Source organism: Mytilus trossulus, chromosome 3, assembly GCF_036588685.1.
Source record: "Mytilus trossulus isolate FHL-02 chromosome 3, PNRI_Mtr1.1.1.hap1, whole genome shotgun sequence".
NCBI lineage: Eukaryota > Metazoa > Mollusca > Bivalvia > Mytilida > Mytilidae > Mytilus > Mytilus trossulus.
The window spans coordinates 85,135,393-85,150,798 of record NC_086375.1 but is presented as its reverse complement, the minus strand read 5'-3'; the positions used below and the strand labels follow the sequence as shown (position 1 = coordinate 85,150,798).

The following is a 15,406-nucleotide window of genomic DNA, read 5'->3' as shown; positions in this document are numbered from 1 at the left end:
GCTCTCTCTTGTTTCTTGCGCATGTCTAAACTAACATTCAAATCTACACTCAGTCATGTGGTGTTTGAATCCCAGAATATTAAAAGCTATGGTGAACGTAAATATCTCATCATGTCTATTACATCAACTATTATAATAAAGGTAACTGGGACTGCTACAAACAGTGTTGCCGACCATCCTATTGCTTTAGATTCGGGCCTTTTATCATCTATAGAATTCCTTTTCTGAATAACGCTTGACAGCACTGACTTGTTAACACTTATATATTCCTTTACATTATCTTCAAAGTCTTTCTGTACCAACTTTTCAACTTTTGCTTCCGAAATGTTAGTTCCATCAAGAAAGTGCCATTTCTGATTTATTTTCTGCATAGGACATTTGCAGTTGAGAACTTTTGGCCGTGTCTCTACAATTGATCAAATAAAAAATTTAATATACAAAACTAAAATTGATGAAGGAAATCAGGAATGTGTCAAAGAGACATAAACCCGACCAAAGAGCAGAAAAACATCCGAAGGACCCTAATGGTTCTTCAGCACAGGTAGCACTCCACAGTTAGGTGTGTAGTTTCGCATTTTGGCCCCTGTGGATTTTTTAAATATGAGAGCTAGTGTGCAATAAAATTCATTTTTGGATAGCTGAGTATTAAAATAGCCTTTGTATTGGGTTTATTTGAATATCAAGGTTATGTTATGTATGTAATATAGGCTGTTTTCTGTATGACAGTCCGTATTTGCATGTCCATACCATACATTGGTCCGGCAATTATTGCAATGTTTTTTTCCAACTTTTTATCGCACGAACTTTGTGATTGGATTTTACGAAAAAATGAGGCGAAAGACACCCATTTTTTATTTGATCATTAGGAAGATTTAAGAAAACAGTTTCTAAAAAGGTATCACTCAAAGGCATTGAAATTCTAGTTTGATCCAAATTTTGGGGGGATATATGACATGTTCACCCCCCTTTTTGCAATATTTTATGGTAAATAAATGCTGAATGTTACCATGGATACACATAAAAGAAATTAATTTTCATCCTTTTAACTTTTGAAAATTGAATCTATGGAAGATACTGATTACACACATATGCACATGTACAACACAAACAGTTAGGTTAATGTATTAGAAATCCCGGAAAAGGAGATGATAAAACATTTTGGGGCTCATTTTTAATTTTATTTTCTAACTGTGGAGTGCTACCACAGCGAAAAAATGCTGTTTTTCCAATTTTTTTTACGTAACACAACGACATGAAAAATACATATATTAATAACAAACATATGGCTAACTGGAAACTAGTATTATGAACATGACAATTGATATATATTTACGGCAACTGTCATCGTGAAACATAAAAACGTTCAACCAACTCGTGATTGTGTCCTTAAAGTTTTCGCACGGACCACTTCAATTGGCCAACTGGAACTCTGAATGTGATAGCATCTTTGGTAGTATCTCTATTGAGGAAATTATGATAGCAAGAGCAAGCTTCTGAATATTGTATCAACTGTGAAATATATATTTCCAAGTGCAGGCGCAAGCATAAAAAATGTAGCACTTGAATATATTATTGCATGGTAATAGTTAGCTGATTTATAATGCACACCAAGCTATAAATGTAGATAGTAAAGCAGAAAATAAAGAGAAAAACTGCAAACTAAGCATGATAAGAAGATGATAAAATTCATAGCATCAAAGAAAAGAGATAAGATGAGATTTTTAAATGACTGAAATTAACATTTTTTCTAACATGAACATTCCAAGAAATATCAGCTGTATATTTGAATTCTTACCATCATTTGATGCTGCAATCACAGGTATATCTGCAATGTTAGAATAAATCACAGGTATATCTATAATGTTAGAATATCAAGAATTATATTTGACCTAAATTTCTATATACATTTATATCATGTTTTTACTCGTGATTTTATTTTAAGTGGACTGACGTTACACAGTTACATTTGGTACGTTAAGTGATGTGGAGGGACGTTTGGGTATAAATCCTAGTCCGATTCAATTTGCAGGGTTTTCTAATATGTTTTATGAACTGGTTTCTTAGGTTTTTGTTTAAATTTGAAAATTAAATAAGTTGCAGGTCATATTTGCGGTACTGTCTTGTAATATTCAAAATATACATTATAAAATTTTGCAATGCGGTATGCACTTTGCTCATTGTTGAAGACTGTATGGTGACCTATAGTTGTTAATTTTATGTGTCATTTGGTCTCTTGTGAAGAGCTGTCTAATTGGCAACCATACCTTTTCTTCTATTTTATAAGTAAAGATAAAAAAAAAAGGAAAATTAGACACAACAAAAATATCATATAAGAACAATATCAGAATTATGGCTTGTGGCTAATACAAAGTTTGGGTGTGTGTGTGTGTGTGTGTTTGTTTGTTTGTTTTGTGTAGTTTGATCGAACATGAAAGCGATTGTCTTTTAGTGATGATTGCATTAACCGAGCTCAAAAACATGAAATCCCGAGGTCCAGAATTTAAAAAAAAAATCCCGACAACCCGAACATCGAAAAAAGAAATCACACTATTTAAACTACTAATAATAATCCATTGAAATTTCGAATTTAAACAGATCATACTTATTTTAATATTTTAGGCGAAAAAAAAATTGGGGTCACCGATGTTGTTTTCGAGATATGACGTCATCAAAAAGTAAAAAATTGCGTTATACTGTAATATAGAAATAGCGCTCAAAAATGCTAACAGAAGGCAAAATTATTAAAAAAACGATGTTTAACTGGTTTAACTAAAACAGTCAATTGGAACTTTTATCTTATACACATTTATTTTTCTCACTTTCCTTATTTTTTAAGGCCTTTTTACATTTCCCGCCATTTTTAATTGCCGTTTATTATAGATTTTTCTTGAAATGAAAAAAATCTACTAATGTTTTTTCCTTCAAACTTCTGCATTAGTTGCAGCTTCAGGGGAGATTTTAAAAGCATTACTAAAAAAGGGGGGTCACCGATAATTTAAATCCGCTACAGTGGAAATAATCTTATTATCAATTTTTGGCGGGAATTATAACCTTTTCTCCTTACGTTATGGAACGACGTTGCTAGCATAGCAGCATTTCTTGCAATGCTTTGAACTATTGGGTTAAAATTTTATATATTTTTGTATATTACAATATTTTTTTACGGTATTTTGATTATTCATTAATTATTAAACATTCAGAAACCGTTTATTAAAAAGTAAGTGTCAAAGTTGGAGTCATCTAAAAATTTTAATTGCATTTGTTGTTTAGGAAAAACTAATGTGTGCCTCATGCTGTATTAAAAAATTAATTTACGGCTTGCAGATTTAGAATCTTCTACTTCGGAAGATTGAGGGTATCTAGGCTGAAAAGTAACACGTTCCATTTAGACTACAAACAGAATAAATTCACTAACTTGTCCATTGCACCGTGGGGAAGATAAAACCAGAATTGCCGTGTTTAAAAAGCCACAAACTCGGCACTTAAAAAAAAGCTCTCAATGACACCGTTTACGGAAGAAATTTAAAATTGGCTAACATTTCTGTTATAAATAACACAACGCTCCAGAATCGACACAAATTAAGTTCGAGTTTCAGTTTTATTTTGATTTCGAATATTTTTTCCAGTAAGATTTCTAGTTTAAGCTCGAGTTACACTTAGAAACTTCTTGAGTTATACTGTTAGATAGAGTAAAAATTCTGTTGAGAGTTTAAATTTTGAGATCCGATGAAATTTATTTAAGAGTAAGAATGTGGTTTCTATCTGTTGGTGCACCTCCTTTTGTTTGAATGTATATTCTTTTATCACATTTATCTTTCATTGTCATCGTGGTAAATGCACATATGTTTGCCAATACTGATTATTGAGGGGGACAGGACCTTTATTTTTCGGGACGTGGGGATCAGGTGTTTTTAAGCTCGGGATTTCAGAATTGACCCTTTCGGGATCTGGGATTTCTTTTTTCGATGTTCGGGTTGTTGGGATTTTTTTTTTTAATTCTGGACCTCGGGATTTCATGTTTTTGAGCTCGGGACTTCGGGATCAGGACCGCTCTGCCCCACCCCTCATTAATGATAGTTAATTTGAAAATAATTAATTGAATTTGTGTGCCAATATTTAAGCACTCTCTGATATATCATGTTGGCTATTTTTGTTTAAAGAACCAAACAATAAAGAGTAAAAAAAATGGATGTACTTTTCAGTCACGGTCTCCGACAATATACCTTTATCACTGTCGAGAGTGATCACATTGAGTGATCTAAACTCGAACCTACATCTGAACTTTTATAACTACATGTTTTAATTAATTTTTTTACCATTGTTTTCTGCATTTTCTGATTTTTGCAAAAATTTCAGTGGCAAATATTACATGGGCATCAGCACAAAACATTTGTCTATATGAGTGGAATATTCTTTCACCAGACGGACCATTAATGTGTTTGTTACAGTTTAGCAATACTCTGTGAGACATGTGTATATCTCTACATAAAGACATGTGTTTGTGTGTGTGTAAGAGTGTTAAATATTTCACTTGTTGGTGACTGGTAAAGCCAAATGTATAGAACGTGTTGAATTATTATACGCCCGGTTACGACGTATGATTTTCATAAATTTCTAATATGACATTAAGAAGTAATGAATCTTTCTGAAATTGACCACAAGGTTTCATATCACAAATGAAAGGCTGAAATTGATTTAAGGGGTACATGTTATTGCGCAAAACGTTCAGGAATTAGAGGCCACAAACAAGCATTTTACTGAAATTACTATTAATAATTTTACAATAACTTGTGTTATGGATCTAACTAAAATTGCTACAAGGTTCCACACCTCACAGGGAAGGCTTGGATTGAGTTTGGTGGTAATTACTCCAAAAGGGGAGGGGGTGGCGTTTATTTTGGTTTTTTTTGCAAATTTGTTGAAATATCTCGAAAAGAAATCTCCAAATGCACAGTATTGCACAATAGATTTTTTATACCTTTGACCACATTTATTTTGTGTCAGAAACCTATATTATGTCAAAAATTGTATAACAATCCAAATTTAGACCGTATCAAACTCAAATATTGTATCCAAACTTGCCCCAACTGTTCAGGGTTTAGAGGCCTTAGATATCAAAGGAACATTTGGGAAAGATGGACGACACTTAGATCATTTATGTCGTTACATGTGAAATAAATAACGATTTCAAATAGGACTTCACACATTTACGTCCAGTGGCAAGTTTAATGCATATTCAGAACAAGAACATATGAATTTCATTTTGACTCTGCTTTATAAAAACCCGACATGCTGAGCCGGATAAATACTTAAATGAAATGAAATAATTGATGAATTATTTATACATGTAGTATATAAGACTATAATAGTTATGACGTTGCATGCATGTGATATGAGAAAACTGAAAGTTGAAAAATTCCGATTGCTATACGCTAACATGCTGGTACTCTTGGTCTATATGTACCTCCCCCCCCCCCCCCCCCGCCGAAAATATACGCTGAACCCTACATACCGCATCGCAGCGATACGCTGCCAAAGTTGTGCCATTTCTTGACCACTTTCGGCTATTTTTTGCCATACATTTTGTCCATTTCGAGTACATTTTCATTTTTGCACATAAGATCAAGATGAGTCCATAATATTTTTGGAAATTTACAATTCAATTAGATATTGAACATATACATCAGAAAATATAAAAAAAATATTATATGCCACCGACTTCGTTATCGAGAAAATGGTCGGAGAGGTAATATAAGTAACATTGAATATGCTATGAAATTCCAACGTTCTTAGTTCTGATTATGCATGATATTTATGTGTTTTGTATTGGTAGATCCTTCTTATCATATTGGTCTGGATAGTGGGTCATTCATTTATTAATGTTTATTTCGTGTTTCCAATATTTTTTTATTCTTTATATGTTAGCACCTCATCATTCAATCTTTTTTTTCTTTTATTCTGCAGTATTTGCCCATTATTTTGTTTTCCGCAGGTAAACCCCAATACAATCTAGAAACTCGCTAGTACAACATATCAGTTGTAAAAAATATATGTCCATTATCATGTCTCCTGTCGAAAGTTTAGTGGAACATGCCTTCGAGCGTTCGCTTTTTCATAAATTAGCAACCTTTACGGTGGATTCGAAAACGGCGACGTCATAATACAGTTACGACACTATGGCGGCGCCGAGAGCGATGCGTATAAACAATAGTGTGATTTCCCTTTAACTGTATCAGATACGAATTTTGACTTTAATGCATCTTTTGAATCAGTGATGTAACAATTATTTGTATTTATGATTATTATAAACTAAAACTCAAAGAATCAAAAAAGTTAATTCCATTTATTGCATAATTATAAAAAGATTCTTTAAAAGATTTTATTTTAATCAAAACTTATTGTTAAGGGGGAAATTAATGATTTTCTATTACATTATTACATTAATATTGTCAGAAAGTGGGATGTTTGGATAGCCATAAACCAGGTTCAATCAACCATTTTTTTCTTACAATGTCCTGTACCAAGTCTTGGAACAGGATATTGTAAGTTGAAGTCAGGTATATGTCAGTTGTTATCAAATAGTTCGTGTCTGTGTATGTTTTTGTTTGATTTTGTTGCACTTCAACGTTCCTCTTAAAGTTGATGTGATTACCTTGGTTTTAGAGTGTAATCCTTATTTGTGACTTTTGAACACCGGTATACAACTGTTGCCTTTATTTGCTATACATGTGGATACACAACATGAATTGAAAACCATTAGGTGGTTGGTAATATCTGCACGCTTAATTAGATCAGTCGTTTATGTCAAGAGCGTCAACTAAAAAAACAACGAGCGAAGGTACGAATGGACAAATCACAAAATATTGTAATTCCAGTAAGTAACAAAAGTCAAAATTCCAATAAAATACAGAAGTTTCAGTAACGAATGGATAAAACAACAATTTATCGCTTCTGCATGTAGGTTAAAAATATTGTGTATTTATTGCAGAGATGAAATTCCATTCTTGATATTGTGTAACTTTTTAGGACAGAAAAACATATATATTAACTCGTTAAAATGGAGGTATATGTATCATCCTTTGATACAACCATTTGAATAACAGGAGGTATTTGGTAGTTAATACATCACGAAGGAAGAAAACCGTAGAACGATAACGTTCCGTTTGCAAGTTCAAATGACGATACAAACAATATATTATTATATGGTATGTGACTTACATTGTTGACAAATGACTTTATGTAGACTAGAACAGCTACTAGTCTTAAAAAAAGAGCCATCAGAAACAACACAATTTTGTATTTTTCCTTGACAAGATGATGGCCCCATTGCTGACCACAACGCTATCCTTCCTCCCGTGCATTTCGGTTCTTCATCAGCCCACTTAGTCCATGTAAGTGTATAATTGTCGAGCCATTTGTGCTCTTGGATGTTTTCGTTCCATACCATACCGATCCAATAACCAGTGTTATTACTGAAATATATAGGTCTTTAGTTATACATCAGCTGTAAATCTCATAATCAAGACAATTTGACTGCGTTTGACTGTTTAATTGAAGTTGAACAGTCTATACATTATACATAACTTGATAGTTGTACAGTTTATAGATGTATTTTTCCTATTTTTTGTGCTATTTTCTCTTCTTTCACTTTTACTTAGCAGCGTGCTAAAAATATTTCTCAACATAAGTTAAAAATCTGTTCTCAGCAAATGATTAGCCGAAATTTAATTATGACGTTTATTTTTTCTTGATTTCTTCTGAATTTCCTATTGTGAAAGGTCACGAAAAAAAAGGCGACTACGCCTGATAACGTCAAACATAAAGAACTCAACTTTCTGCAAAATGTAAAATCACAAAAATACTGAACTCCGAGGAAAATTCAAAAACGGAAAGTCCCTAACCAAATGACAATATCAAATGATAAATCAATCGAAAGGACAACAACTGTGTTGAAAATGGTGGATTGAAGTGTTTAAAAACGAAGGATACAAATCAATAGAGATTCCACCACTATAACTCGTGTTTTATGATATTTCTCTACTCAACTCAAATTTAACTGTCTCGCCAAAAACGAAAAAGACGAACAGACAAATAATAGTACAAGTACACAAGACATAACATAAAAAACTTCAGACTAAGCAACACGAACCCAACTGAACACATGGGGTGATCTCACGTTTTTCGGAAGAGTGTAGCAGATCCTGCTCCATATGTTGCACCCGTTGTACAGTTTAAACACGTATATCTCTCTTGATAGTTGTACAGTTTAAACATGCATACCTCGATCTCTTGATGTACCAGTAGAGTATATACCTTAGGTGCATTTGTACCTTGAGGACAGTTTTGATTACTGTCGAATGGGTATATTTGGATAGATTACATAATTCAACTATCCGGTAAACATTTCTTCATATTTGATTGATTTCTACAGAAAATATAAATCACACCTCACAATAAAAAATAATAACAAAAAGAAATATGAGTACTTACATCCCATTAAGTTGTAGATACTGAATGATATCCTTTATATTCTCCAATCTACCTTCATCTTTGATTATAACGATGTCCATGTTCTTCTCTTTACATAGTTGTAGTGCATGGGTCAAATTCACGTCTTCATTATCAAGGTGAATGTAATGGAATGACCATGCTCCAACCTTCCATATAAAAGTGTTCAAAGCCGGAGATGCTGTTATAACGTTTGTAATCTCTGATGTCGCAGACATTTCTTCTGTAGGTGTGGCTGACGATAGTGTTAAGTTAATATTACTTGCTGTTATCTCTGAAGGTGTGGCTGATGACAGTGTTAAGTTATTACTATTTGTTGTTATCTCTGTAGGTGTGGCTGACGACAGTGTTAAGTTATTACTACTTGTTGTTATCTCTGTAGGTGTGGCTGACGACAGTGTTAAGTTATTACTATTTGTTGTTATCTCTGTAGGTGTGGCTGACGACAGTATTAAGTTAATATAACTTGTTGTTATCTCTATAGGTGTGGCTGACGACAGTGTTAAGTTATTACTACTTGTTGTTATCTCTGTAGGTGTGGCTGACGACAGTGTTAAGTTAATATAACTTGTTGTTATCTCTGTAGGTGTGGCTGACGACAGTGATAAGTTAATATTACTTGTTGTTATCTCTGTAGGTGTGGCTGACGACAGTGTTAAGTTAATATTATTTGTTGTTATATCTATACGTGACCTGTCTGTAACGAAAAATGGATGTCTTCAGGAACAAATATAACACCAGATATATCCAGAAATAAATTTGTAAACTTATAATAGGCTGTACTGTCGTTTTTTAGAGTAAAAGTGTACCAGCTCCATGCATGTATATAATGTTGTGTTTCTGAACATTTAACTAATAATGTAGGCTGTGAACTACACATGAACGTGGCATGGTGTTAGGTTATAACCACCCTCTGAATCAGAAGATAAGGCTAACTCCATCATATCGACATGGTGTTAGGCATTAACCACCCCCCGAATCAGAAGGATAAGGCTAAATCCATCCTATCGACATGGTGTTAGGCATTAACCACCCCTAACTCAGAAGGATAAGGCTAAATCCATCAAATCGACATGCAGTTTACGAGAAGGATAAGGCTAAATCCTTCATATCGACATGCAGTTTACGAGAAACCAATCCACGACAAACATCCGATCTGGAAATATTTCCACAGTGAATCCCAAAATACAGAGAGTCTGTGATCTGGAAATATTTCCACAGTGAATCCCAAAATACAGAGTTTCTGTGATCTGGAAATATTTCCACAGTGAATTCCAAAATACAGAGAGTCTGTGACCTGGAAATATTTCCACAGTGAATCCCAAAATACAGAGAGTCTGTGATCTGGAAATATTTCCACAGTGAATTCCAAAATACAGAGAGTCTGTGATCGGGAAATATTTCCACAGTGAATCCCAAAATACAGAGAGTCGGTGATCTGGAAATATTTCCACAGTGAATCCCAAAATACAGAGAGTCTGTGGTTTTGTTAGATAAATCAAATAAACAAGACGTCTAACGTAGTGGTTGTCGAAACGAAATACGGTTGTTACAGAACTTTAAAGGTTGTAAAAACTATATACGACTGCTGCAAAAGGATATGAAAAAACTCCCATGATCCTTCAAAAAGTCAGGGATTTAAGAAAGTAGAATCCAACCTCCAGAGTAATTCTTGTGTTTGTTTCTGTGTCATTTCATCAGTGTTTAGATTTCGTTTGAAATATTATATTATATCTATTTTTGAGTTACATATTTACAACAATTATACCGATAATACTGGTAAAATAAAAATAGTAAATGTTGCATTTGTACATATTAACGTTTTTAACTAAAAACAAGATAAACTCACTACTTTCGCATAACATATAACACGTTCCATTACAATCCTTAGTTCTGAAATTAAAGTGCCGAGTGAAGGACACACAGTTTCTTTCAATACCATTGCAGTGAGTATCATACGTTGGATGCGTACAAGAAGGGGCACCATTATACCATTGTGCCCAGGTAAGGGGTTCACCATCGTCCCACACGTGACGTAATGTTTGTAGCTCCCAATAAAGTCCGATCCACATACATCCGCTTCCCCTTAATACAAGATGAATGGAGAGTTAAAGTTGTTATTCCAATTGAAATGGGGAAACATATTCGAGAAAAAAAAACAATAAAAATCCCTGCAAATTTAACAAAGCAAATATATTCATAAATGAATTGTGGAAACTTACTTTGTTATTTTATTTTATTGAGTTCAACGACATTCATGTTTTTGGTAAGAAACGAATGCCCGTTTTGCAGTTTTATGTGAGAGTAGAGGCGATGATAGATGCAATTATATTGGACATTATACAAATGGCGATAGAAGCATTTTCATTGGATCATAAATCGGTGATTAATCGCATATTTTGACAGAACTCTTACATATTTCTGTATAAATTTGTAAATATTTTACCCCCATAAGGTTGTCGGGAATGAGTGTTCCTGTTCAGGAAATTTCTTTTTGCACGTGTATTCCTACAAAACTTTCACACAGTTATTAAGTCATAGCCTCTAAAGGTCTGATTCATGTGTTGGTAGTTGTGTGGAGCATGTTAAATATGTTTTATAAGAATAGAACTACTTTATGAGATTATTGAAGCTGTTAATTTTCTCCTTGATAATATTTATGTACGTTTCGGGAACAAAGATTATCGAAAGAATGTAGGTATCCCCATGGGCACTAACTTAGCCCCTTTCATAGCAGACTTTTTTTGTACTGTTACAAATCACAGTTTATGACTAAACTCATAAAGACCCGTCGAAATTGCAGTAATTGATAAATTCAACTACACTTACAGTTATCTTGATGATATTTTTTTGTTAGATAGTGAAGAACTTTCTCAATATACTGCTGAAATTTACCCGAAGGAACTTACTTTAAATAAATCAAATTTAATTATACAGAAATAACTGTTCTTTCCTTGATTTAGATATTTCGGTTTTAAACGGGAAACTCCCCACAAAAACTTACGACAAAAGGGACGATGTTTCGTTCCCTATTGTTAATTTTCCATTTTTAGATGGTGATGTTCCTTTGACACCATCTTACGGTGTTTATATTTCACAGCTTGTTCGCAAATGTGCCCTTGTCTGTTGTGACGTTTTTGATTTTAACGAATGCAATACATGTATGTGTATTACTGGTAAATTTTTAACCAGGGATAACGTTACCATAAATTACTTAAATCTTTACTACATTGCTCCATAAGTATAAAGATTGGTTTTGAAGTTTGGTTGTAAAAAACTTATTTCAAACGGGAAAGCACATAATTTGTCATCCTCATTTTTACGGAAATGATCCTGGTAAACTTATCGCTCCTTTGAATAAACTCATTCTAAAAGGTTACCAATTCAACACTGTAATAAGATCATTGAACATTGTTTTTATTGGTATAAATATTGATTTTGTTATCAGTAAATTAAAAGCAAACTAAAATATTACTAGTATGTTTTATGGATCTACAATCTGTCGATACCTGTAACTTGGCATTGCACAGGGTCATTTTTTTCTCTGACTGCTTATGACGTCTTTACACTAAATCCATTGGATGTTGGATGTGTACAGATTGATAGTTTAGTTTTAGATGTATGATTTTTTTTATTAGTGGCTAGTGGCTTTGAACTAGCTGTCAGATAACTGCTAGTACTCTCAGATCTGTTCCTAGTGTCCTTTTGTTTTCGGGATGTACAAGTACCCAGCCACGTCCACTTGTATTTTTTGTCCATCTGATGAGTTGAGCCTTTTTTAACTGATTTTTATAGTTCGTTCTTATGTTGTACTGTTGTACCATTGTCCCAGGTTAGGGGAGGATTAGAATCCCGCTAACATGGTTAACCCCGCCACATTATTTATGTATGTGCCTGTCCCAAGTCAGGAGCCTGAATTCAGCGGTTGTCGTTTGTTATGTGTAACTGTTATATATTTGTTTTCGTTCATTTTTTTGTATAAATAAGTCCGTTAGTTCTCTCGTTTGAACTGTTTTACATTGTTATATCGGGGACCTTTATAGCTGACTATGCGGTATGAGCTTTGTTAATTGTTGAAGGCTGTACGGTGGCCTATAGTTGGTAATGTTTTTGTTATTTTGGTATCTTGTGGACAGTTATCTCATTGGCAATCATACCACATCTTCTTTTTTTTTTTAATTTGACTAAACGTGAATTAGTAATTGACATATGGATTGAATTAATGGTGGTTCACCTGTAGTTAATTGTTGATGTGTCACCTGTAGTGAATTGATGGTGTTACATCTGTAGTGAATTGATGATGTTACATCTGTAATGAAATGATGGTATAACACCTGTAGTGAATTGATGGAGGGACATCCATAGTGAATTAATGGTGTTACACCTGTAGTTAATTGGTGATGTTACACCTGTAGTAAATTGGTCATGTGACACCTGTAGTGAATTGGTGGTGTTACACCTATATTTTTAAATTGGTGATGTGATACTTGTAGTGAATTGGTGGTGTGAAACCAGTAATGAATTCGTGATAGTTAGTCTGAAGTGAATTGGTGGTGTTACACCTGTAGTAAATTGGTGGTGTTTCACCTGTAGTGAATTGGTGGTGTTACATCTGTATTTAATTGGTGTTGTGACATTTTTAGTGAATTGTCGGTGTTACACCTTTAGTTAATTGGTGATGTGACACTTGTAGTGAATTAGTGGTGTGAAACCTGTAATGAATTCGTGGTAGAAATTGCCTGAAGTGAATAAGTGGTGTTACACATGTAGTGAGTTGGTGGTGTAACATATGTAATGAAATGATGGTGAGACACCTGTAGTGAATTAGTGGTGTTACGCATGTAGTGAATTGGTGTTGAAAAAATTGTAGTGAATTAGTGGTGTGACATCTGAGGTGAAATGGTGGAGTTACACCTGAAGTGAATTGGTGGAGTAACCCCTGAAGTGAATTGGTGGTGTGCCACTTGTAGTGAATTGGTAGTGTGACATCTGTAGTGTATATGAAATATAATGATTATATACATATGCAACAATGTCATGGAGGTATTGTCTATACTTACATGTCAACACTATGGAGATAATCCTTCACTAAGTTATAGATAAGTTCTGATTCTATCGTTGCTATCTTCATATCGAATGAGTTACATAGATCTGCAGCGTCGTTAGAACTGACCTTTTCCAAGAAAAGATGATAGGACAGATTTGTATTGTTTGATTCAAGCAGAGTTGTGGGCGTCTCGGTGGTGGTTATAGTTTCCTTGCTAATCACTGGAACAACTGTTGAAGGAGTTGTTATAGAAGGTTCTGTTAGTGTCACGCTGTTAAGGCCATCTGCGTAAGAAAAATATATCTACAGTTTACAGGTCCAAAGTATTATACAGGTAATATAGGAACATAATATTGACATTAATAGTGAGACATAAATCAAACATAGATCAAAGAACATGGATGTAAGCAACTACGAGTCGTACATACTACACAAATAAGCAGGTGTGGTATGAGTGCCAATTAGACAACTCTCCATCCAAAATGTAAATAATAAACAATTATAGGTCAAATTACGGCCTATAAACGACACGGAGCATTGGCACACACTGAACAACACTTTAAACGTCCCACAATAACTAGTGTAAAACAATTCAAACATGAACACCAACGGTAAAATCTCTTTCTTTATATCTTAACAGGTGACAATGTGCGACAGATAAATGCAATTTTTCTGGAACAACGTCTCCCCTTTCAAAAATCCTTGATCCACCATAAAAAATGTTTAGACATACCTTGTTGACAAAGTCCCATGCAGTTCTGCTGGCAAGAGAGGGTAAGAAAACTTGACTTGATAGACAGCGTTGGATTAATTGCAACACAAGATTCGTTTCCCCTCAGACAGTTCCGATCACTTCCGGTTTCACAATTTGGTTCATTTGTAGCCCACGGTATATTTTCTGCAACTCCACCGTCCAACCATTTAAACACGTCTTCATTTGGACTGTAAAACATGCCAATCCATAAACAATCTGTGATGCTACATAAATTGAGAATGACAAGGCATTAAAAACACTGCTAATTAAATACCAAAAATTGATAAATCAATGGAGGTTGGTGGGATTAAAGTAAACAGCAACCCGATGAACAAAAACAAACTTAATAAGTCTAAAAGTAGGATATGCAATACTTAAAAGAACAAGTGTATAAGTAAAGGTTTGTCCGAAGTAGAAGAAAAATTGTAAAAAGAGTTAACAGGGACGAAAAATAGCCAGTAACAACAAATTCATAAAATGACAAAAGCATTTAAGATCCAAGTATGTGTTAATGAGACAGCAACTCTTCAACAAATATAAATAAACATGTTGATGACATTAGATATAGGAAGATGTGGTGTGAGTGCCAATGAGACAACTATTCTTTATCAATGAAAAGGTGACTATGCAATTTGTCTACTTCATTATAAAGTGCAATAACTTACACGGACAGACAGATGACCATATATACTTATATTTGGAAGAAAGAAAAAAAGAGCGTTGTAAAACTGATAGCATGTTAATTTCTAAAACGCTGGAATCCTCCTTTAGTTCCTAAGGCCCGGGGACATATTTGTAGATATCATAAAAAGGGTATGTGCAATTCAGTCAATAATTCGATGGACATTTTTGGAGGTCATAATGGTTCTTGATTATGGAACAGTTCACCAATTGAAACAAGAAGGAGAAATAAATGTACACTTGTACCTTTTAAAACAAAATGTTACAAATTTCCATGAAAAGGGCAAATCAATATGTGTTTCTTCTTCATTTATATCTCACTCACTTTGGCAACGTTTTACTGACAGTTGGAAGAAAACCAAAGTGACCCTATTGCTTTTCCAAAGTCACTGTGAAGAACATCTATAAATGTATAC

The 15,406-nt window shown here is 33.9% G+C and overlaps 1 protein-coding gene across 1 annotated transcript; it reads right to left on the bottom strand.

The window, feature by feature from the left end:
• Positions 1-6: 6 nt before the first annotated feature.
• LOC134712694 (uncharacterized) lies at positions 7-13,835 on the bottom strand. Its single transcript, XM_063574483.1, has 6 exons — positions 13,569-13,835; positions 10,358-10,593; positions 8,491-9,205; positions 7,219-7,472; positions 1,796-1,825; positions 7-406 (listed from the first exon to the last, which is right to left on the bottom strand). Exons 1-6 carry the CDS (start codon positions 13,637-13,639, stop codon positions 87-89), a joined length of 1,626 nt encoding a protein of 541 aa, XP_063430553.1. The 5' UTR covers positions 13,640-13,835; the 3' UTR covers positions 7-86.
• Positions 13,836-15,406: the final 1,571 nt, after the last annotated feature.